We start from the raw sequence: 26,568 nt of genomic DNA, 5'->3' as shown, positions 1-26,568 counted from the left end.
TCATCAGCGTCACATGGGAATTTATTCGAAAAGCAAATTCTCAAGCCCCATTTCAAATATATTGAATTAGAAACTCTGAATGTGGGGAACACATATAGAGTTTTAACAAGATTTCCAGGTGAATCTGAGGGATACTAAAATTTGAAAACCACTATTTTACCACATAAGAGCAGATACTGAGTTTTGGTTAGTCAACCAACAGTGTGTTTATGTTATACCGAGATGTGTTCTAATTTAAGATAGTATTTTTCAGCCAGGCACAGTGGCTCACACCTGTAATCTCAGCATTTTGGGAGGTCAAGATGAGTGGATCACCTGATGTCAGGAGTTCGAAACCAGCCTGACCAACATGCTGAAACCCTATCTCTACTAAAAATACAAAAATTAGTTAGGCATGGTGGCAGGAGCCTGTTATCCCAGCTCTGGGAGGCTAAGGTAGGAGAATTGCTTGAACCCGGGAGGCAGAGGTTGCAGTGAGCCAAGATCGTACCATTGCACTACAGCCTGGATGATAGAGTAAGACACTGTCTTAAAAAAAAAAAAAAAAAAAAAGATAGTGCTTTTCTTCAGGATTATAATACAATGAAAGTGACGAAAGTCAAAACAAACAAAACCCAAGCCAAGTATGACAGAAAGATGAGATTGTATAGCAGGACATAAGATTTCAACTAATTTGAGAATATGAAAAAAGGTAGATGTGGCAAATCATTTTGCAAGACACAGGAAGTCACAAAGGGTGTCTAGACAGATATAATAAAGAGATCCAATTTATTTCCACGGTACCCCAGAGAGAAGGAGGGATTGGTGATGCCAAATTAAGGAAAGGTTAAAATTCTATGATGGGATCAGTGTTCTTATAAGGAGAGGAAGAACCAGAGCTCCTCCTCTCTCTGCCACGTGAGGACCTAGCAAGAAAGGGACTGTCTACAAGCCAATCGGAGAGCCTTCAACAGATGGTGATTTTACTGGCTCCCTGTCCTTGGACTTCTCAAACTCTAGAACTGTGAGAAATAAATGTCTGTTGTTTAAGTCACCTAGACTATGCTATTTTGCTCTTGCAACAGGAACTAAGACAGATGTTGCTATTGTCTGAATGTTTTTGTCCCCTCAAAATTTATACGTTGAAGCCTAATCACCAATGTGATATATTAGGAAATGGGGCCTTTGTGAGATTAGGTCAAGAGAATGGAACTCTCATAAATGGGATTAATACCCTTAAAAAAAAAAAAAAAAAAAGAAAGAATAAAACACCTTAGAGAGACCCCTCGTCCCTTCCCCTTTGTGAGGACACGGTAAGAAGATGCCATGTATGTGTCAGAATATAGGCCCTCTGCAGACACTGAATCTCCTGGCACCTTGGTGTTGGATTTGTCAGCCTCCAGGACTATGAGAAATAACTTTCTGTTGTTTATAAGCTACCCAGGCTATAGTATTTTCTTTTAGTTGCCCTAATGAACTACATGAAAAGAAGTCAAAATATAAATAGATACTTTCTCAATTTTAATACTTCTTTGAATAATTGATAGATCAATCAAGCCAAATATTTAGTTAAAGTAACAGCAAAATTAATAAACTGACCCAGCCCATTAGAACAAAAATACATCACTCATACACAACTGCAGAATACACCTATTTCTCATATAAAATATTGATAAAAATTGACTGTGTGCCAAAAGGTCATAATGTAAGTCTTAAAAATTTCAAATGACTGGAACCATACACAGCATGTGCGTGCACTACAATAAAATTACAAATAATAAAAAGACAACTAGACATTCCCAACTACTTGGAAATAAGGAAATGAACAGACATCAAGGAAGAAATATAAAAATGTCCTGGGTACAGCAGGCAGTTTAAAATAAGATTCAAAGACCAGAAGTCAAAATGAAAAAATCAAAGTAAAAATCACTGAAAATAAAAATTTCTATATGGTGAAAGCAACCTCAAATAAGGTTCAAGCCAGAGACCCAGTGGGCAAATGAATTGTATCTTGGCCAGGCATGGTGGCTCATGCCTGCAATCCCAGCACTTTGGGAGGCCAAGGTGGGTGGATCACCTGAGGTGAAGAGTTTGAGACCAGCCTGGCCAACATGGGGAAACACCATCTCTACTAAAAATACAAAAATTAGCAGGGCATGGTGGCATATGCCTATAATCCCAGCTACTTGGGAGGCTGAGGCAAGAGAATTTCTTGAACCCAGAGGGTGGAGGGTGCAGTGAGCTGAGACCATGCCACTGCATTCCAGTCAGGGAAACAGAGTGAAACTCTGTCTCAAAAGAAAAAAAAAAAAAAAAAGAATTGTATATTATTTAACATACCCACAATATATAAAGAACACTAACAAATCAGCAAGAGGGAAAAAAATCCCAATCCAATAACAACAACAAATGAGCATTATATTTCAGACAAATCACAGAATAAAACTGTAAAATAATTAGTAATCATATGAAAAAGTCCTCATTCTCATTAACAATCAGAATCAACAAACAAAAAATAATATAATACTTGCCATTCACAGTAGGAAACATTTAGAATTGGTATTTGAGAATTGAAGAGATGTGGAAAAATTATCAATCTCATGACTTATTGGTAAAAGAATAAAATGATATGGTTTTTTGTATTGTATACAGAAAGATATGTGCAAAGATGATGACTAGAGCATAATTTATAATTGATAAAACTTAGAAACAGCACCTAGATTATTAGATCAATGATACAGTTCTGTATTAGAGGGATAGAGATTTCCAAGATGCATAGTTAGGTGAAAAACACATCAGAGAAGAGTTGTGTAAAATAATCCTCTTTGTGTAAAAACAAACAAACAAACAAAAAACACACAAACAAAATACTGTGTAGCTGTGTATATACATATCTGTATGTATATAACATTTACTGAGCGCTTACTCTATGGCGGGCATCATTCTAAATTCTTTATATATTTTAACTTCCTTAATCATCATAAAAATCCTATGTGGTAGACACCATTACTACTCTCATTTTAACTATTAGAAAACAGGCACAAAGATTGTCAAGTAATTTTTCACAAGTCACAGGCACAGGAAGTAAAAAAGGAAGAATTCAAATTCAGGTAGCTTGATTTTCCTTCTTCCCTTTTGTATCTTATTTTCTCAATTTCTTTCTCCACCTTCCTGCCTTCCATTCCCTTTTTTCTTCCCTCCTCCCACCTCTTAGTATGTCTTCAAATGTCTGTGTCAACCTTGGTTAGCAGGGTAATCGGGAGAAAATGGAGAGGGTGAGGTTTCATTTTTCTCCATATATGGTGTTATTGTTTGGAAGACCACGTGCTACTTTTTTTTTTTTTTTTTTTTTTTTTTTTTTTTTTTTTTTTTTGAGACGAGTCTTGCTCTGTCTCCCAGGCAGGAGTGTAATGGCACGATCTTGGCTTACTGCAACCTCTGCCTTCCGGGTTCAAGCGATTTTTCTCCTTCTTCATCCTCCTGAGTAGCTGGTATTACGGGGGCACACCACCACACCCGGCTCATTTTTGTATTTTTAGTAGAGACGGGGTTTCGCCATGTTGTCCAGACTGGTCTTGAACTCCTGGCCTCAAGTGATCCGCCTGCCTTGGCCTCCCAAAGTGCTAGGGTTACAGGCGTGTAAATAAATTTTTTAAAAATCAGTAAAAACGTCAGAACAATATGTATTTATTTATTGCATGAGGGTGTGCCAGTTGAAGGCACACCCTGAAAAATCAAAGGCACGCCCTGAAAAATTAAACATTCCACACACCTCATCATTTTCACTCTTAAAACAGGTTAAAAATGCCTTTTGATGGAAAGAAAAGGGAAGAGGGTAAAGGCTACAAACAAAATAATCTCGACCGCTCCTCATTTGTAGTCTAAGCTCCCTCACCTTGAAAAGCCGCAGGCTTCTGAGGGATGCAGGTCAAGACCAGAGTTAAGGAAGTTCCCGGGGGAGGCCACTCCCTGCCTGATAATTTTCCAGTTCCAGCTGGTGTCGAGGTCCCAGTTCATCTCTGCCCTTCTGCCCTTCTGCCCTTAACCACCGGACAAACGTATCCGGAGCCTCTCGGAAGAGCAAGAAAGGGGACGGGGATGGGGAGGGGGAGACGGGACGGGCTGGAGGGCAGCTCCGCGCCGCACACGGGGTGGTGGGTTCAGTCGTACCCCCAGCTCGGCCGCCCTCCAGCAGCAAAGCCGGATCCCGTGTGCCCGCGCAGGGGCCAGGGGAGGGAAGCCTTGTACCCTTGGTATCCAGAAAGCTAAACGAGGGGCTGCTGCAGGTGTAGATTCTGAGGCTGGTCCAGGCCGCTTTCCCGCCAACTTCAGGGAGGATTGTGCAACAGGTGGGCCTGGCAGTCAAGGGGCGGAGGGGAGGAAGCCATACTAGGACCTCGGCTCGCTCAGGGCTGTGCGGAAACAGCTGCAGCCGCGGGTGGTGGTGTGGTAGGGGGGAGGCTTTCTTAGTCGCCTCCTTATGGGACTGGGGTGTGCGCGGCTTGTGGGGACGACGCTCCGCCCCATAACTGTGTTTGCGTCAGAGGGCGAGGCAAGGGTCGATGGGCCTCGGGAACCGACACCTGAAGTGGAACAGGAACTCGGCAAGGGGCCTCAGGCGGCCCAGCGGCACCCGGGCTCACCCCAGAACCATTCGAATGAAAAGGGGTGTCCTGCCTGAAAACGCCTCGCGGGGCTCGGCTTCCCCTTAGCTACACTGCTTTATAGGCAGAGAGCGGCCCTGAATCCTGGGCAGAGGCTGGGCTCAGGACCATGTGCTAGTATAGTGGCGCTATTAGAAGGGACGGTTAAGACAGCCTGCAAGCTGTCGTTTATCAGTAAGTATTCACTGAAGTCCGCCTGGAGCCCACATCTATGCTAGGCCCTCTACAATACCAGCTTGGAAAAGATAGCGGTATCTAGCACGGTTGCTAAGACAATTCGGCCTCTACTGGTTCCCATCTGTGGACTGTCAGCCAATTTCTTCATATATGTTCTTTCCATTGCCTCATCTCTGAAACTGTGTAACTGTTAAAAGAGCTACAGAGTATTACATGTGTTAATGTAAAGTTCTGAGAGCAGTGCCTGGCACTACAGAAAGTACTCAGTGAAAGTTAGCTTTTATTATTTTAAATATTTGACAAAGTCTCTGCTTCTGCAAACTGACTCTCTGGTTCCCATGTGGTTTCATTCATGCACTGTTATTTCTGGACTTCTTGCCATGGCCACTTCCCAGTTCCAGGAACAGGCAGTCGTTGTTTCTTCCAGGTTATCACATTGAGATACATGATTAGTACCAGTGACACTTAGAAGTGTCAGGAGGTTTGGGGGCTCCTTTCTTTCTTGAACTTTTCCTAAGAGCAAACCTTTCTCTTATTGCCACCCTGATGTTTACAGTAGAAGGGTTTTGAGCAATGGACAAGCACAAGGAAATGAAAAACACATACAAAGGAAAATGAGTGGATTGCTGCAGTTGGATAGACAAGCGTAAAATACCTGGGTCTCACTGTACATCAAGCAGCCTTCAGATCTTTAAGGGAACTATTCTTACTGACTGAAAAGAACAAAATAATACTGTCCACTTATTGTTGAATTAACCAACACAGATTAAGTGGCCTGTCTTGGACAAGACAAACCAAGCTCTGGCCTTTGAGGGCTTAAAGTGCAGGTAGAGCGACTTTAAACATTTATGAACTGGCCCTTGTGCACCTTTCCATCCTCATCTCTGAGGGTCTCTCCATCTTTTGCTCTGTAATTTCATAGATTTTCATTTCCCGAATGAGCCCTGTTTCCTGCAGCTTAGGACTTCTACCAGTGAATTTCCCTCTCTCTATAAGGCCCTCTCGAGGCCCTACCCCGCACCTCACACATCTCCATGGTCTGGCTGATTCTAGAATTTTTTCAGCTCTCTGCTCTGACTTTCCTGACAATGCCATCACTACTCCATCTAAATCAATGACTCCATATCCTTTTTATTGCACCATTATTTGTATTCATAGTACTTAATATATTTGTATATATACAAATACATTTGTATTGTTATATATGTGTTATCCATAATATATTTATAATGAATTTAATTAATATGATGTGCTGGAATATATTTAATTGTATTAGCTGCCCGTCTCCTCCATTTTTAGTGCCTGTATAATGCCTTTCATGCTCTATGCCTTTGATTAATATTCCTTGAAAAACAAAATAAGCTTTATGTTAAGTATTTATGTACTTACATATTTATATATGTGTACATATATGTGGATATATGTAGGTACACATATGTGTACCTATACACACGCTCTATAGCACTGCCTTGAACAGTGCTAAATTTAAAAGCCAAAGCACTTGTTAATCAGTAGTAACAACTGTGCTTTTCATTTCTCAAATTTTGTTGCTAAAAACTGCTTTTAAAAAAATTTTGCCTATCCTAGTTAAAAACTAATTGGTTGTGAGACTAAATTGAAATTCAACATAGTTCTATCTTACATAAGAAAGATACCTTAAAGATAACCTCTAACAGCTTTCACTGAAATTTGGCACATTGGAAGAATGTGGGGTTGTTTTTTTTCTTTTTATTCAACGAAATGGGAACATGAGTGCAACAGATACGAATCATGAATAATTTCAATTCAGCTAGTCAGTGAGCTGTACAGCATTAAGTAAACACTTTATCTTTATGGGCTTAGTTTTCTCATTTATAAAGAAGAAAGGAAAACTCAGATTTGTGAGGGAGGTCTGCATTGTAAGGAAAGGTTTTTGAGCAGTAATAAAGCAATCAAATGAGAATAACTGACTTTAAGACTCATTTTTGTTTCTTTTGTCTCCTTGGTTTACTTGTTAGTTTTGTAGAACACTTTACTACTACAGTTTCAGTTGGGTCTAGTTGATATAGTATCTACATTTTGATTCAAGGTTTCATATAAAATTCTATAGGCCAGGTGTAGTGGTTCACACCTGTAATCCCAGCATTCTGGGAAGCTAAGGCAGGCAGATAACTTGAGACCAGCCCGGACAACATGGGAAAATCCCATTTCTACTAAGAATACAAAAATTACCCAGGTGTGGGGGTATATGCCTATAATCTCAGCTATGCCGGTGGTTGAGTCACGAGAATTGCTTGAACCTGGGAGGCAGAAGTTGCAGTGGGCCGAGATCATGCCACTGGCCTCCAGCCTAGGCAACAGAGTGAGACTCTGTCTCAATAAAACCAAAAGACAAACAAACAAAACTGTAAAAGGCTATCTTACATTGGTTCTAAGCATATGTGTTTTGTTTTCTTGAGCCTATATGCTGAAGTGGATTTTTATGGTAAAACTCCTGGTTACGAGGTACTTTGCATTAATAACTGGCCTCAGTCACCCTACTTCAATCTCATACCTCACAGATATGGTGGGCTTTGTACTCAAAGGCTCACCATCTTCTTGCCCCACATATTTGTATAAATGCATCTCTGCTTGCTCTGCTTTACTTTGACTGAAACCACAGTTCAACGGATGAAATGTTTGTCTTCTTAGATAGTAACCAAATCTTTTATGTGCATAAAATTTACATATCATGTAACTGAATTACATGAAAGCTATTTAATTTGTGACTTACTTCAATAAATGTTGCCTTCTCCCTGGGCTATTCACAGTTCCTCTCTGGCATAGCATAATGTCTCATTGTTACTTACTGGTAGGAAGTTAGGCACCTAGAATTCTTGTGATCGTTTTCAGAACGGTAGAATTTTACTAAAATCATTCAGAACCTATGTCTCTGCTTGGGGCTTGAGAAGAATGTGAACTGTTCTATATTGTGATTTTTTTTTTTTTTTTTTTTTTTTGTGGGTGAATGTGGCTAGAGAGAGTTGTGCTTAGGCATAACTAGATTTAGGTTATTAATCTGAATTTATTTGTTAATTGTCTATGTTACAGGCATAGTAATTTTAGGATCTTCCAGAATTAAGTATGACTTCCCTGTGGGGTCCAGGTTTTACTTTAGTTATGTTTGAAAGCAGTAAGACAAAAATTTCAGACCTTAAGAAATGGGTCAAAAGGCTTTAGCTGTGTCAAAAGATAAATTACAACAAATTTAAAGATGTAATTAACTTATGTTAGGAATTCGTGAATATGACAGCATCTTATCTAAAAATAGAGAGATGCTACATGGGGCATTGCAGAATAGTCAGTTTTTATAAGGTACCTTGAGCAGCAATGAAGAAATAGCATAATACAAAAAGTGGATTAGTTAACATTAAATTAGTTCAGGTTACTCTCTTTATAAGGGCTAAAGTGTGGGAACTTCTTTATTATGTAGGTTGAAACTGCCCTGTTTGGAGGCTAGACTTTCATTTCTCTCCTGATTTCTTGGAAGGTCAAATAAACAACTTAGTTTCAATTTGCTAATGCGGAACTTTAGCATTAGTTACTGCATTTTGATTTGATCTGTTGAAGCCTAGTGCAGGAGCTCAAACCAAATCGATGTCGTCCTATACAGTTGTTAATATTTAACAACTGTAATACAAATTGTGAAGTCAGAACTGGAAATCCTCTGTGCTGCTTCTCCCTTTCCCTGAGTGCGGAGGTTTATAATTATCAAATAGTCCAGAGCAGCAATGAAGACATGATTTCTGATAGAATTACTTTAAAAGAGATGTACTAATGTGTATATAGTATGTGCTACCTCAATTTACTCCAAATTTATCACTTACCAGAGAGTTAGAAAGAAGTGTGTAGTAATCAGATTGTAACTTGAAGTTCTGTGTTTGTTTTGGAGTAACTATAATTCAAATGGTACAATATATAATATGACTTTATCACGAACATTTATTTTCTTTTAGTACAGCATAAAAATATGATTTTCCTTTACTCTGAAGTTATTTCTGAAATTTACCTTTTAGTAAAAGTGCTGGAAGCAATGATTTAAAGTTATCATGTTAGATTAATTAGCTAATTTATTCAGGACACAGCCCAATCATTTCCCAAACTGAGTTATGTCATTTCTTGGAATAGACTCATCATATTAGTCAGAATTCTCTAAAGAAACAGAACTAGGATGGAGATATATATATATATACACACACACATATATATATACACACACACGAAGAGATGTATTATAAAAAATTGGCTCATGCAATTTTGTATGCCGAAAAGTCCCACCACATTAGAAGTCTGTAAACTGGAGACCCAGGAAAGCTACTGGTCCACCTTAGTTAGTCTACCCTAGTTACACATGTTTACTAGCTTATTGTTCACCTTATAGATTAATTGCAGAAAAATATGATTTAATATTTCTACTCTTCTGACTTGATGAGGTCCACAGCATTGATTTCTGACCAGTTAACGCAAACTGGATTCCTATTGTTCTAAGACAATCCAGGAAGTTAAATCAGTAACACAAATACATCTTTTGATTTATTTCAGGGACAAATAAACCCACTTGGAATTATTCAACCTTTGCTGAACTTCTTAGATGTAACTAAGAGGTGACTGTAATTGGAGCATTCTTAAGAGTTTCACTATATTATGAAAATGTGTGCTTAAAGTTGGTAATCATAAAAAATAATTTTGAAATGGCAAGGAAGGAGGTGGTTTCTTCTTGAGAACTCTATATTTTATTTGAGGATGTGGAGGGATCAGTTGACTTATTTGCCACTTAGGATTGCACAGTAGGAGGAGTTGGTGAAAGGGCAGCCAACACCAGAGTGGGCCTGAGAAGTGGGAGGGCAGTTTGCATTAGTGCATATGGGTCAAAGATAAAAATGTTGGGTAATGGAGATTTGCCTGATGTGTTCATTGTAATTAACAGTCATGAAAAGCACAGGGATCTACAGTAGATGGAGAAAATAGTGACTGGATAGTAGTGGGAAAGACTAGGATGGGGTCAAGGCATCAGAAGGCAGAATTACTGAGTAGAATATTTGCTGTCCTTTATGTTTCTATAGAAATACCAAGTACAGGCAGGGAGCGGTGGCTCATGCCTGTAAGCCCAGCACTTTGGGAGGCCGATGCAGGCAGATCACGAGGTCAGGAGATCAAGACCATCCTGGCTAGCACGGACAAAAACATTAGCTGGGCGTGGTGGCGGGTGCCTGTAGTCCCAGCTACTCCGGAGGCTGTGGCAGCTATAGCTCTGACAACTCCTGAGACTGGGTTCTCTGATTAAAAAAAAAAAAAAAAAATACATCTCTTAATGAACAGAGTAATGTCACAACTTCTCAAATTTACAGGTCAGGATTGGAATGACAGGTCCACAGGACCTGAAATTTTACGAGATAATTGCAGTGGTGTGATCTGATAATTAACCTTTCTTGCTCTTTACCTGGACCATTCCTGGAGCCCAAGCCCAGAGGCTTGGAAATGAACCACACACTTCATTTAGGTTGTGCAGGCCGTGAAGACTGAAGTTTTAGCTCAATTACCCTTTGGGGTCTTAGCTCGCAGCATTTCTTCCTGATTAGACTCTCTTCCTAAAGTCTTCTAGAAAATGATCACCATCAGCCAAGTGCAGTGACTCACGACTATAATCCCAGCACTTTGGGAGGCCGCAGTGGGCAGATAACGAGGTCAGAAGTTCGAGACCAGCCTGGCCAACATGGTGAAACCCTGTCTCTACTAAAAAATACAAAAATTAGCTGGGTGTGGTGGCGTGTGCCTGTAATCCCAGCTACTCAGGAGGCTGAAGCAGGAGAATCGCTTGAACCCAGGAGGCAGAGGTTGCAGTGAGCCGAGATCATGCCAGTACGCTCTAGGCTGGTGACAGAGCAAGTCTCCATCTCAAAAAAAAAAAAAAAAAAAAAAAAGAAAGCGTTCATCATCATGGGCTGACCAACAATTTCTACATTCCTACCGAGGCCACATGCAGCGGTTTGTGCCTGTAATCCCAAGACTTTGGGAGGGCGAGACAGGAGGATCACTTGAGTCCAGGAGTTTGAGACCAGCCTGGGCAACATAATGAGACCCTGTCTCTATATAAAATAATAATAAATTCTACTGTGAAAACAGCAAGGGGAATGAGGTCAAGCCCAAAGGATTTAAATGGCCAGATAAGGCTCTACTCGATGAATAAAGAGGAATATCCCGTGAATGTGACTGTATTGTTTTAGAATATCTTGTTCCAACAGTTATACTGGACCTACAAATGTATAGACAACATATTAATATTAGGTCTCTTTCAGAACTATTTCAATCCATGAACAATAAAAGTAAGTTACTAAGTGTTTAATTTCCTCCCTATAATACTAAATGTGTTGTTGACTTGTTCTTTGTTGTATTTTTTTTAGCTTACGAAAGGATATTATTTGTAGCTATGTTTTCCTTTGCAAATCCCAGTACTGGGCACTCCTAAAAACTTTGCAAGATATATACGAGATCATGGTTAACTCTTCTGCTTAAATTCCTCCAGTAATTACCAATGACACCTGGGATAAAATCCAAACTCCTTACTAAGGGTCTCCCTAGATGAACTTCTTCCTATTGCTTTGGTGACAGCCATGCATACTCTTCTTTTCTTATGACTCTCCTCTCTCATGAACATGCTAAATTCCTTACAGAGTCAGGGTTTTTACATTGGCTTTTCCTTCCTCCTGTAGCATTCTCTGCAGGTCTTCACATAAAGCTTTCCCCTTCTCATCTTTTTGATTTCAACATAAATTATATCCATCTTCCTCTGCCCTTTCTCCCAGGTTTTCCCCATCATACCAATATGAAGTTTTTTTAATAAAAAAATTAGTTTATTTCCTCCAGAAGTTGACTGTAAGCTCATTGACAGCATATTGACTTTTTGATAGCTGTATCCCCTGATTCCGCAACACAGCCAATCACATCATGCATCATCTATATTCATTAATTGTAGGAGGAATAAATTATAAAAGCTGTATTTACAGTGCATTAGTACTAGGCTAAATCTGTTTGCTAAGCCTTATTTTTATTAGTATATGAGCCTGTCACCAGTGTTCCACTTAAATGTACTGCCTATTCTAAGTATTATATTTTATGTGGCATTAAGTATTCATTTAAAATATTGAGGAACATAGTCCCTTGAAATTATTTTCCATTCCTATGGAATCACTACACTGTGGACTATACAAATAAGCTTATGAAGCATCATTGCAATGTACATTTGCATGTAATATAAAGATTATACTTATTACATTTTTCTCTATTCTGCTAAATACTTTAGAACTTTTCATCTGTTCAATGTTTTGCTTCAAAGTCTGTTGATTTTTTTACTTTTGTTTTGTTGAATTTTATCAAATTGTATGTTCTAAAGATCTAAGAGTGACAAATTGTGAAATTTAATTTTGTAACTGCAATATCATAATTGATGTTTTAAGAAAATTATCAAGGGAAACAGGAGAGAAATACGCTGTAGATTAAAACTCCTGGTAACCTGTTGGCCCAGACAAGCATCTGAAAACTGCTAGGAGGAATGACATGATTTTACCTCTGTATTAGGGTTTCTCAGCACTGTAGTATTTTGGGGTGGATAATTATTTGTTTCCACGGGGATGTTCTGGGCATTTGAGGATGTTAGCAGCATCCCTGGCTTCCACCAACCAGGTGGTAATATCAGTCTCTCCTCCAGTTGCGACAACTAAAAATGGATCCAGACCTTGACAAATATCCCTTCATGGGTCAACCCCCCTCCCCATTGACTTCTATACATATAGGATATGTCATTTGTTATAATTCCACAATTATAATTTTTCACAGGGTGCTTTTGGGCTCTGGGAATGCTGAAACATAGCCATTATTTTTGGTTTGTTTTTTTTTTTTCAAATTTCATCTCTCTTTTCCATGAAGGCATGCCAGAATCTTCATATAGGTCACTTTAGATCAGTGGATTTACTTTCACTTTCACAGGTATAAAAGCATATTTTCTATCTGAGTTTTAAATAGTAAGGATAAAGCTCTGGGCCGACACTATTCACAGCGAACCACCCTCAATATAGAAGTGAATGTGGAACCACAGATATTTCATTGAAACATATCTGAAGATGAAAACATACCTCAAGCTTCACAGATATAAGACTTCTGAGTTGAGAGGTCAGTTTGTAGATAACTAGGGTTATTCTAAAAAGGATTGATGACAAATTATTTTACTTGCTCCTATTTCAGGACCTCCCAGACATACTGTCTACCCTAAGCACCAGGCTGGACACATTGGGAAACAGGCTGGCCACCTGGGCTCCCAGGCCTTCTACCCTGGACGTCAGCATAGCTACCTAGTCCCACCTGCTGGCGCAGCTGGCATTCCTGTTCAAAATCAGCCAGGTAGACCTGCAGGGGCCCTATGGATGCCAGCACCACCACCACCATTAAACTGTCCACCAGGATTGGAATACTTAAGTCAGGTAATTTCAAATACGTAAAATACTCAGAAAAAATAAAACTGTGCTTCTGGTTTTTGAACCATAGTAATTTTGGTTGAGTGATATTTATTTATTTACTGCTTATTAATTAATTAATGTCAGAAATGGTAAACAACACATTCTGTTAACAAGTTACTGGTTCTTTTGGGTTCGATTCATTGTTAAATCAAAATATGAATGTCACAGGTGATTGTTTTCTAAGATTTTTTATATAATGTGATAATAGTCCAAAGTCAAAATTTATTAAGCACTATTTTCTAGGTTTTGTTTTTAAGCATTATACATGTATTACCTCACTTACTCTTTCCAGAATCTCTATGATGTGTAGGCGTTGTAATCATCATCACCCTACACAAGAGGAAACTGAGGTCCAGAGCAGTTACATAACTTACCCAGGATTAAAAACCTAATGAACTGGGGGTGCCGTGTTCATCACCAATCAGGGGCTGGTACCCTGATTCTGGATTCTGTACTTTTTAATTCCAATACTGAATAATTTTCTTGACATTTAAAAGACATCTAAAGTTTAGAGTTGAGTTTTAGTAAGTAGTACCAAAAATGACTTAATATTGTTGTGTGGGATTTGAGTCATCTTTTTCTTCCAATTAGTAAAATTACATTTTTATGATGCTTTTATTTTTTGGAAGATCCAATTTTACAAATGTCACCAATAAGGAAAAAAAAAGTCCTGGATTTTGCTGTACTACATGATAGCTTACCTCAGCAAACCGAGGTTTAGTATTGGTTTCGTCTTAGAGAACGGATTGGTAAAATAGGAATATAAAGTTTTATATCTCCAATCTATAAACAAGTATTTCTGTGATAGTCAATGAGTTTTCAGGAAATGAATTATCTCTCTTTTACTCTTTATAACTTAATTTCCCACAATGTACTTGCACAGTGAATATTATAAGAATGTTTAGTAGTAGTTCATATTTCTCTAAGAAATACCCTAGTTTTTTTAATGAGAGTCTCAAAAATATATAGAAGAAATTGTCAGTTACTATAAAATGATTATATGAAGTAGACATAAAATGAGTAACTGAGACTTACAATAAAAACTTATTTAAATTGATAAAAAAGTCTTTATATTTTAAATCCTCATTTAGGAAGAACATTGTTTTCTAACTTTTATAGGGATTCCACTATATTAGTTTATTTTACCTAAGTTTACAATATTAGTAGTGAATGCTTTCAATAAACATACAGCATTTTTAATTAAGAATATGTTAACTTTAGTTTTACAATAAAAGGTAACAAACTTATTAAGAGTTGATAATGATAAATGTCAATAACTGATTATATGCAGTATTAAACAATAAAAACATGAATAGTAATTGGTTCTCTATAAAATATTTAACATACAACTTAATTTTCTTTTTACTATAATAGATAGATATGATACTAATTCATCAGCAAATTGAACTTCTGGAAGGTATGTATTAATTGTATTGCTTATATATCTAAAAAGAGAAGTTTATGCAAATAAAGATATATCAAAAACTATAAATATAGCATTCCGAGGGATGTGGGATGGTAAACCTGATTATTTACAAATATCTATCTTAACAATAATGAAATCAGTAGTCTATTTCTGAACATTAGAAGTGAAATGGTAAAATACAGTTGGCCCTTCCTATCTGTGGGTTCCACCTGTGTGAATTCAATCAACCATGGATCAAAACCATATTTTTAGAAATTGTACCTGTACTGAGCATGTGCAGACTTCTTTTTCCTTGTCACTATTTCCTAAGCAGTACAATATAACAACTCTTTACATAGCATTTACCTTGTATTTGCGTATTATAAGTAATCTAGAGATGATTTAAATAATACAGGAGGAGGTTCATAAGTTATATAGTAACACCACGCCATTTTATATCAGGGACTTGAGAAGCCTAGGATTTTATTATTCACAGGAGGTCCTAGAACCAATCTCCCACGGATACTGTGGGATGACTGCACTATTACGATAAGCATCTGTCCTGATGTTATAAACTCTAATGTAGAAAGAATACAGCCAAGACTTACTTTTGCTCTCTTGTCTCTCTCCAAATAACTTTAAGGGATTCAATCACTTTACCTGACTTCTACCACTTCAGCTCTTTTCTCTCCAATTTGTGATCACCTTGAGAATGGCACAGAGCCACATCCAATATTTTAGTTACCTTAGTACATTTCCAAGTGAGTAAACTTTTTGAATTTGGATGGGAGTGTTTTGAAAAATTGTTGTTCCTGCCCACAGTTTCTCTTGGGAGTTCAGATGAATCCAGTAGAATCTTTGTTCCATGCACTGTAGATTACTAGCCAGGGTGCAGGGGCACTGCAGTGTTGGAGGATGCTGACCAGCAGGCCTCCAGCTTGTCTTCTTAGAAGAGCACTCCTGCTCCTGCTGAATATTCCTGATGCCACCAGATATTTTCTTGGGTCCAGTGCTTCCTAGGTGCAAGAATAAGTTCAGTAAGCCTCTACATGCTTCAGAACGGCCGCTAGGGGAATGAGAGCCTAGGTAGAGTTATGAACCACCGTGTCTTCCCTCTGATATAATAAAGTTACTTCTTCTATGTATTATAAAAACTGCTGGTTTTTAGAAAATATCTGTTAAATAAATTCATTTTTGCATAGCTGCAGTTGCTTTAACTGGTTGAAATTATAACTTGAATTGTACAAGCAGAGTAATGAATTTCATTAACATATACAATTGTTACCTATTACATTTAAACTGCTTTTAAAATACGTGATTAGATATTTGTAATGTTCTTGGTTTTTTGTAGTTTTGCTAAATTAAGTTTGCTCTGGAAAGGAGCACTATGTTCTGTAATAGTTTGTATTCTGAATTATTTAAAATGTTTTATTTTATGGAATATATAATAGAGATTATAAAATCCAAAAGGCCAGACAGTATACATTATACAATGTTATGTTTACAATTTTTAGATTTATAAGCTTTATATATATTTGCACAATATATGTGCTTCATTGAAAAATACAAAGTTCCACATTTACCAGTTTTTAATTTTTTAAAAAGACATTTTTAATTTTCTTTTCTTTTTTTCTCAAATTGAAAGTCTATATTGTTTGCTAACATCAAGGCATATAAAAAGATGATTACTCAGTTTATTTTTAGCACCTGAGACTATGACAAGTACTTATACCTTACCATGACTGAAAAGTTAATAGATTCTAAAAATATAATTGCTGCAGTCTTTTGTTTTGTCTCCATTTTTCAAGTAACTTGAAGGAAACTTCAAGATTGTGTAACCCCATTGATCTCATTTTATAGATAAACGAGCTTAAGATTTTTTGCAAGCAAGTTACGTAATTAAACAATTAGTTGGATAACAGATGCCCACACATGAATTAATTTTTTTAAATTCGATTTACAATTTTTTCACAAACTTTTGTCTATGGCAGATGTTGAGGTCAAGTGCAGTTCCTATATAGGCACAGTCCAGGACCTGTTTGAGTCCCACCATAGATTCTTAAGGAAGTTTATGGTAATAGGACTTGTGAGGAACAATTCTGTGTGATGTCCTTCTGTGGATAGTGGGACAATTCATTGCTCCTTCATGGCTTTAAACAAGGAGAGGTTTCCAATGTGTGGTTCAATATGGAAGTCCTTGGTAAGATACCATGTGAGCGTCAGCATTTTGCGTTCTTCTGTTTCCCCAAGACGTTAGCCTGTCTAAGGTACAGAGTTCACTTAGGATGCTCACAGTCTAGATATTCTGAGTTGAAGCCCTGATTGCCAAGCACCTTCCCCATTTGTTTAATATTCATCTCTTACTTTCAAATTACTGCAGAGCTAAATAAGGGTGCCCTGAGCCCAATGTGATGTTCTAATTTGCCTTCCATTTTTGCCTCTCACTTTTTATGCATGTGTCTTGAGAATTAACCCTCCTATTGCCTTTCATCAAACAGTGCAAACAAACAAGACATAAGTGTGGCTTATAAAACGAAATCTTAAACCAATTGATTTAATATATTTTTTGCAATCATCCTATATTCCTCTCCATAATATGCGATAACTATACCAAATAAATGGACGTTTTATCCGTACACCTAGCACCACTGTGCTTACCTGCAGCATTGCCCCAACCCTCAGCAGTGAAATGTCTCTTCTCACAGGAGTCTATGGGATTAGAAAAATATGACTTGCTTTCTTTTCCATGTCTCACAGAAGGACTCAATTTCTCCATGCATTAATAGCCTAGCTTCCTCCTTTCCCTTTGCCTTTTTCCTCTGCCTGATCAATTCCAAATATCATTCCTTTTTATTCTTTCTATGATACTTGGAGCATCATCTAAAACTAGCTAGATATTATAATGTCTTAAGATAGGTTCAATAATTTTAACATAAAGGCAACTGATTTTATTTTCATTTTTAGTCCTATTCAGTTTTGAAAGTAGTAACGTGTATGAAATCAAGAACAGCTTTGGGCAGAGGATTTATTTTGCAGCAGAAGATACTAATTTCTGTACCCGAAATTGCTGTGGGCGGTCTAGACCTTTTACTTTGAGGATTACTGATAATGTGGGTCAAGAAGTCATAACTCTGGAAAGACCACTAAGATGTAACTGTTGTTGTTGCCCCTGCTGCCTTCAGGAGGTATGTGAGCAATTACTAGAGCTTTTCGTAAAGTAGTTCAGCAAGGATTTCCGCCCTTTCATTGAATCTGTATAATCAAATGAGATTTAAAGGAATATGGCTCCATGAGCTATATGTTTGGGCTTCTGAATCAATTGTATAAGAAGGGAAGGAAGGCAAGTAAACAACAGGGAATAGTTAGCCTCGTGTCCTGCAGCAGTCTGCCTCATGGGGTTGAGCAACTGCTCAGATATGAGAGTTCTTGATATTCAAGGGAAGGTCAGATAGGGCACCTTTTTCAAATCATTTTTTAGAGATGACTACAAGAGGCATGGTCGAAACCAGCAGAGTTGCACCATTGAAAATATCCTAAAATAGCATTCTAGGATCATGGAGACAAAAGAATGAAGGAAAGAACAGATGTGTTCATCTCATAATTTTGGCCAACCTACTAAGGGACAAACCTAGGACAAAGTCTTATCTCCTATGTTTTTCATTTCTCCTTTTCAAAATAAAAACCTATATATCTGTGTCATCTGCAAAAGGGATGTCCTAAATGGGAGTATCTTCAGCTCTGTAAAGACCAGATATCTCTGTTTCATATTGCATGGCAGCCTACTCCTAGAGAATACGATTTCAGGGAAGACACTGGGGTTCAGAGATGTTTTAGGAAGGTTGGCCTTTTCCAGGATCCCACTGGCCCAACACCATATCTGCCTGAGTAACTTAGTCTTGCATACAGATTGCTGTGAGAACATCACACAGATAGAGATAAAGGCATAGACTTATCTAAAGTCTAATACTGTACTTATTTTGAGAGGATAATTGAAGTTATTATTAGTGAATTGCTTTGTTTTCCATGCCATTTAGGTTAGGTATAATTATATATTTGTAAGAATATCTATCTGAGGAAAAACTGAGAATTTGATGGGAAATGCTCTATAATTTGAATAGCACATTAAAATATGTTACATTGTTTGATCATTTTTTAAAAAGTCCTAGGAAGTCCTCACTTACAATGTCTGGCACTTAGGAAATGCTCAGTAAATTAGAGCTATTATTAGATATTTTTAGTATGATGATTTATTATATTCACACATATTTTACTTTTGTAGATAGAAATCCAAGCTCCTCCTGGTGTACCAGTAGGTTATGTTACTCAGACCTGGCACCCATTTCTAACAAAGTTTACAATTAAAAATCAGAAAGGAGAGGATGTACTAAAAATTAGTGGTCCATGTATTGTGTGCAGCTGTTTTGCAGGTGTTGATTTTGAGGTAAGAGATGTCATAATGTTTATAGAATTTGCTTGTTTAATATAAGAAGAATATAATTTTGCAGAATGTTATGAATGCCTTAAATTAGTATTGTGTACTGATGTCTCAATAGCAAGATAATATTCCCATATATTTAACTTTGATCAGAGGGGGGGTTATTACTGACTAAAGGTCAGTATTGATAATGATAAATGGATGAAAAAAGAAGCAGAGCTCTGTAGTCAAATAAAAATAAGCAAATCATCTAACACTTAAACATGTTGGTTTCTGTGTGGTGACACTATATATTATCCATTATAAATAAAACTTTAACCTTGTCATCTAATTCTGATTGCCAAAGCATATGGATCCTTCCTTAATCTGAAATATAGGCTGCCAGTGCTCCAGGCCATGTCCAGAAGTTCTGACATCTTTGAGTTCCTACAGAAAGCCCAATCATGCAAAGATAGTTTTAAGAAAGTCAGTGTAATATGTATTACCCAATTATACTTCTCTGTGGTCTCTTCTCTAACCCTGTATTAAATTAGGTCATTGGAAACCACAATATGTCTCTATATTAAATTCCTGCAGAAATTTCATTACAGCAGTTCTCCAACAGACAGCCTAGCCTTATAATCAAATCATTTAGCTGCAAATATTTAACCATCAGAAGATTTTATAACTTAATCTTGATTTCCTGATTCTCTTGGAAAATCAGAAAATTTGGTAAACTAGGCCCACAATTCCACAAAATAAGGAATAAAAATCCTAAAGTTGAGTAGGGCTACCTCACTTATGATAAAATGTGGGAACTCTGACAGTGTCCCCACATCTTTCTAAGGTTTTGCACTATCCAGTTTCATTCTGTTGCATCCTTTCTTCTCTAATAATATGATTTTTAATTTCTCTATTAGAATTTAGTTATATAAAAATGAATGCTTCCCCTTTTCAACTTCATAATCTGATGACAGAGATGGGAAATTCTAAGAAAACACATGTGTTGTAGAGACTTAAAATGCTGTTATAAAAGGATATATATATATGTATATAAAATGTATGATAATATGTGTATATAAAATGTATGATAATATGCATTGGATATATGCGCATGTGTGTGGATGTATATGGGTGTGTGGGTATGTGAGTGTGTAATATGTATGTACAGGAAACTTATGTAGGGATATGTATAATAATAGTTCTCTTTTCATGCCCATAAAAATCCAGACAAGTGAAAGATTATTTCTCCTTCTAGGAATGATATTAATAAAAGTCTAATAGGAATATAATTTATTCCTAAGAAATGAGTAAATCACTAACAAATTGTGAAACATTCTTAATACTAAAAATTTAGATTTCATTCAGTAGCTCTTCAATTCTCTATGTCTGCAGACACCAGATTCTAAGAGTAACTAAAAGTCATATGATTTGAGAATGCAGGAAAATAATGCATATAGTAAATTTTATAGCAATTTTGAGCTTGTAATTTAAAAATACCTTTTCAGTAATCTTTCATAAATTATATGTTTTGACTTATGTAGCTCCTCTAGTATCTTACACATTATTTTAATATATTATTTTTGGTGTTTACCTAGGTTCTATGTGCTAGTGGCCTATTTGTATTTTTTGCATTTATAATTTACATTGCAAATAAATATTTAGTTTTTTTAGACTATCTTTACCAATTATTAGTATTAAATTTACAGACTTATAAATTTCATGCTAATATAATACACTACAATTCTTTTTTTACTCATACTTCTGATACCAAATGTGTGGATATTTTTTCCCAGTGTCAACCAATTCTCTTTCTCTACAGATATCTACTGGGTTCCCTACAACTCAGGTCAATTCTGACACTCACTCACCTGGAGTTAATGCAGACACCACAGGTTAAGGTCTCAGTCCCACAAAACTGTTCCGTATTTCAAACTCCAACCACAAATGCAAGATCTCCTGTACGTCTAACCAACTGGCTATAAATCAGTGTTCTCACAACCTCCTCCATGGGTTTGACAATTTGTTAAAACTATATACAAAATGTAGGAACACATTTTATTTATGTTTGCTGATTTATTATAAAGGATACAGATGGATAGCCAGATGAAGAGGTTAATAGAATGAGTTCTGGAAGAGTCCTGAGCAAAGGGGGATCTGTCCCTGTGGAACTGGGGTAAGCCACTTTCATGGCACGTGAGTTCACCAATCCAGAAAGCCTCTGAACCTGTTGTTGAGAGTTCTTAGGAAGTTGCATTATGTAGGCATAACTGATTTAAACCATTGACTGTTGGTAAATAACGAACTCCAGCCTTACTCTCATCTCTGGAAGTTGGGGACAGGACTGAATGGTTCAATCCTCTAAGCATTGCTTGGTTTTTCTGGTGTCCAGCCTAATACTGAAGCTATCAGGAACCCCAACCAAAAACCACTAGTCATCTTAGTATACAAAAGACTTATTGTTTAGAAGATTCTAAGGATTTTGAAGCTGTGTGCCAGCAATCTGGGACAAACACCAAATATTAAAGCAAGACTCTTCTATTACCCCTAGTAACTTAGAAAGTTAAGAGAATTTTAGAAATTCTGTGTCAGGAAGCAGGGATAAAAACTCAATGTAGGCCGGGTGTGGTGGCTTATGTAATCCCAGCACTTTGGGAGGCCGAGGCGGGCGGATCACCTGAAGTCAGGAGTTCGAGACCAGCCTGGCCAATATGGTGAAACCCCGTCTCTACTAAAAATACAAAAATTAGCCGGGCATGGTGGCAGGCACCTGTAATCCCAGCTACTTGGGAGGCTGAAGGCAAGAGAATCGCTTAAACCTGGGAGGCGGAGGGTGCAGTCAGTGGAGATAGTGCCATTGCACTCCAGCCTGGGGGACAAGAGTGAGACTTTGTCTAAAAAAATAAATAAAATAAAAACCAAAAATAAAAAAACAAAAACAAAAACAAAGAAAAAAAACTTAATGTATAGTTCTTATGATATTGTAAATACCAATGTATTATTTCCAGAGGTTGAAGTAATTTTACCTTATTTTCTGTTTTGTTTTTAAAATGTTATACAGAATTTAGCTAAAATTATCTAGACTTTATAACTTTTTTTCATAAAAATTATCTAGACTTTATAATGATCTGCATATGTAGGTCATTATTTATATTTCTGATCCTGTGTTCAAATTTGCAAACGACATTCCTGACTTGGGTTGACATAACTCTTACATGTAGTTTGGTGAATGTTAGCTATATTCAGCCACTACCTGCCCATCTGGTGAGGTGTTTTTGTCTGAGCACGCTCTTTTCAACTCTAATGATGACCCCCAGGTTTCCTCAGCAGAATTTTTACAACCTTTATTTTTTTTTTTCACAAAAATAGAAAAGTTTTACGTTGGAGATCTTTTCTACCTATTTTTTTTTTTTTTTTGGTCTTCACACCCCACTAGTTATCTGGTCTTGCCCACACCCTTGACTTGAGGCATCCCATCAAGTTACTTATTGGTTGCTTCTTCACTCAAACTGTCATTCTTCTTTTCTAGGCTCTTAGCATTTTATGTTTTCCTACTGACAGTGGGTGGTAGTGAGGCCTCTCTTCATATTTAAACGTTCAGCTGTGTAAACGCTCTGTGCGTCTCTAAAAAGCAGAAGTCTAATAGGAGTTTCATTTATTTCCTTACTGATGGCTTCTAGAAATTATATCAAAGAAATACTTCAAATTTATATCCTTTTCTGCTTAAATTTTGTTTGGGGTCAATTCAGATAAATAAAACATATGTTAATGTCTATCTTAATATAAAATAGAAAATGTTAAAAATTTCAGTAAAACTACTTTTATGTAAGTTTTCTATAAAATAGAACAGTTTTTTTATGTATCTATAAATATACAGGAGTCTATATGCATCTAATGTAACATATTAACTGTATGCTCATAATTATACATGCTTCCTGTTACTCCAACTTTAAAAGTACTTTTGCTATAAGTTTTCTATAAATTTTTAAGATTTTTTTTTTTTTTTTTTTTTTTTTTACAATTTAGATTACATCTCTTGATGAACAAATAGTGGTTGGCAGGATTTCTAAGCACTGGTCTGGGCTTTTAAGAGAGGCATTTACAGATGCTGACAACTTTGGAATCCAATTCCCTAGAGACCTTGATGTTAAAATGAAAGCCGTGATGATTGGTGCCTGTTTCCTCATTGTAAGTCTATTCCTGCTAATCTTGGTTACAGATGTTTTCTCTAGAATCATTCTGAAATAATTTAATAAATTATACATTGTAAGATAACCATTTAGAGTATAAAGTTTTTATAAAATGTTCTCATTTAATCCCAGCACTGAAATTATATTTGATTCTGATTCTCCGGACTTATAGGCAGTTAGTTTATGTCTGAGGAGTCTACACACTTTCAAATGGCAAGAGAATAACTTTATATGCTAAGAAGAAGCTCTGGTTTGGGGGAGGGTTATTAAAAAATCAAATATATTATTAGGAGAAAAATCTGAAGCTAGTCTTACGTGGAATAAAACTCAGTGAAACACAGAAATTTCATCCTGACTCATTAAATTAAAACATCTAACATGGGATTATAAAGTGCAATAAGAGTATACATTCAATCAAGCCTCTAAACCTAACTACCAGTTTACAGGAAATACATAGGGTAAAGCGGTGATTCTGAATGTATATTTATATTAGAATTATCTGGACACTTTTTGAAAGCCCTCACGTACCAGGCCATTCCCCACTTCAACTAAACAAGAAGCTCAGAGTCAGAAGTTTGTGTAGTGCCCCAGATGATACGAACATGCAGCCAAAGTTGAGGTTTATGGAAACAGCGCAATGGTCCTCAACTTTAGCTGCACAGTAGAAACACCTGGGTAACTTTCAAACTCCTCACGTCCATCCAAATTTACTAAACTAAAATCTCTGGAGTTAGGATGAAGACTTCAAGCTGTTTAAAGCTCCCAGGTGATTCCAATATTCAATCAAGGTTTGAAACGCCAGATAGATATCTTAAACATTAATTTGGTGATATAATCAGAAAACCTTAACAGAGAACATACAGCAAAAAGGACCCAGCTCCTTCAACAAGTAAATGGCAATGAAAATAATGGGATAAAGTTAAACAGGGGAAGCTGATGAAGATGGCTGAATAGAAGGCTCTGAGAATTATCCCCATTGCAGGAACTCCAAATTGAACAACTGTCCACACAACAGAAAGCAAGTTCATAAGAACTAAAAATCAGTCATTTGACTGATCATTGTACCTGGTTTAAAGATCACATTTAAAAAAAGGCACTGAGGAGGGTAGGACAGAGAGTCTTGAATTGCCTAAACCACTCCTCCCACATACCTGGCAGTGGCTATCTGGTGGAGAGACAGAATCCGTGTGTTTGGGGGAGGGAGAACACAGTGATTGTGGGACTTTGCATTGGAACTCTGTGCTTCCCTGTCATAGCAGAAGGTAACATGTGGCATAGCACTCACGGAGACAGCATATAAACCAGCCTTAGCCAGAGGGGCATTGCTCATCCCACCATTCAGAACCTGAGTTCTGACAAACCTTGCTACCATGAGCTAAAGTGCTCTGGGCTTCTAAATAAACTTGAAAGACACTCTAAGCCACAAGGACTACAATACCAGGGCAAGTCCCGGTGCTGTGCTGTGCTGGGCATGGAGCCACTGGACTTACGGTGCCTATAACCTAGTGAGACACCAGCCAGGGCAGCACAAGGAGTGCCTTTATCACCCCTTCCCCAACTCCAGGCAGCACAGCTTGCAGTTCCAGTAGAGACTCCTTCCCTCTTCATGAGGAGAGAGGAGGAGAGAATAAAGAAGTCTTTTTCTTGCAACTTGGATACCACCCCTAGCACCCAGACAATGTTTCTAAACACACTGCAGGCCAGAAGAGAGCCCACTGCCTTGAAGGGAAGGACCCAGTCCTGCTAGGATTTATTGCCTGCTGACTAAAGAGCCCTTGGATCCTAATGTCTGTCCTGTTGGTAGCCAGGCAGTACTTGCTGTGGGCATTAGGGGAGACTCTAAGACATGCTTACTTCAGGTATGGCCCAGCACATTCCCAGCTATGGCAGATATGGGGAGATATGGGAAAGTACATATGGCTGCAGTAACCGAAAACAGATCAAAACACCCAAGTCCTTTTGAATACCTGGAAAGCCTTCCCAAGGACAGGTACAAACAAGCCCAGACTGCAAACACTGCAATAAACACCTAACTCTTCAATGCCCGAACCCTCCTACCTGAGGAAAGAAGAGGAAAGAGGACAGAAGATTTTGTCTTGCAGCTTGTATACCAGCTTGGCCACGGTGGGAGAGAACACCAAGTGGGCTCTAGTGTCCATGATTCCAGGCCGTGGCTCCTGGATGGCATTTATGGACTTGTGCTGGGCCAGAGGGGAGCCTGCTGCCATGAAGGGAGATATTCAGGACTGGCATAATTCACCACAAGGTGACTGAAGAGCCCTTGGGCCTTGAGTGAACATCAGTGGTAGCTAGGTAATACTTAACATCAATGGCAGCTAAACAGTATATATTATGGGCCTGGGGTGGTGGTGGCCAAGGGGAAAGACACTTTTTCTTAAGGAAATGGAAGAAAATCATGTGAAGATTTTTTCCCTGCAACTTGGGTTGTAGCTCAGCCACAGAATATGGCACCAAGTAGATTCCTAAGGTTCCTGACTCCAGACTCAGGCTCCTGTATAGTATCTCTGGACCTACCCAGGATCAGGAGGGAACCTGATGCCCTGAAAGAAAGGATACAAGCCTGACTGGATTTGACACTTGCCAATAGTAGAGCTCTTGGGACTTGAGTGAACATAGGTGGTAGCCAGGTAGCGGTCATTGCAGGACTTAGGCAAGACCCGGTGCTGTGCTGGCTTTGAGTTTGACCCAGTGCAGTTCCAGTGGTGGTGGTCACAGGGGTTTTTGTGTTACCCTTCCCTCAGATCTAGGCAGCTCAGCACAGAGATGCTCCTTGTTGGGGGAAAGTCAGCGAAGAGAACAAGAGTCTGCTGGTGTCGCAGGGAGTGTTTCTGGATTTTACCCAAGACTGCCAAGGGATTACTTCTATGAGTCTCCAAGAGCCACAGCATTACTAGGTTTGGGGTATCCACAGAAGTACATATGGCTGCAGTAACCAAAACTTAGATCAAAACACCCAAGTTCTTTTGAATACCTGGAAAGCCTTCCCAAGAAGGACAGGTACAAACAAGCCCAGACTGCAAACACTGCAGTAAACACCTAACTCTTCAATGCCCAAACATGAATTAACATCCACAAACATCAAGACCATCTGGGAAAACATGGCCTCACCAAATGAACTCAATAAGGCACCAGGGACCAATCATGGAGAGACAGAGATATGTGAACTTATGGACAGAGAATTCAAAATAGT

The 26,568-nt window shown here is 37.8% G+C and overlaps 1 protein-coding gene across 1 annotated transcript in view; it reads left to right on the top strand.

The window, feature by feature from the left end:
• The window catches only part of PLSCR2 (phospholipid scramblase 2), a 33,987-nt gene extending 10,418 nt beyond the window's left edge, over positions 1–23,569 (top strand). The window contains exons 2-6 of the mRNA XM_005546024.3: positions 13,077–13,312; positions 14,723–14,765; positions 17,718–17,938; positions 19,033–19,194; positions 23,194–23,569. Coding sequence (XP_005546081.3) covers positions 13,077–13,312; positions 14,723–14,765; positions 17,718–17,938; positions 19,033–19,194; positions 23,194–23,415 — 884 coding nt within the window. The 3' untranslated portion in view covers positions 23,416–23,569. The remainder of the gene's footprint in view (positions 1–13,076; positions 13,313–14,722; positions 14,766–17,717; positions 17,939–19,032; positions 19,195–23,193) is intronic.
• The last annotated feature ends 2,999 nt before the right edge of the window (positions 23,570–26,568 follow it).

This window comes from Macaca fascicularis, chromosome 2 (genome assembly GCF_037993035.2).
Source record: "Macaca fascicularis isolate 582-1 chromosome 2, T2T-MFA8v1.1".
Taxonomy (NCBI): Eukaryota; Metazoa; Chordata; class Mammalia; order Primates; family Cercopithecidae; genus Macaca; species Macaca fascicularis.
This window is presented reverse-complemented; position numbering and strand designations above follow the sequence as displayed.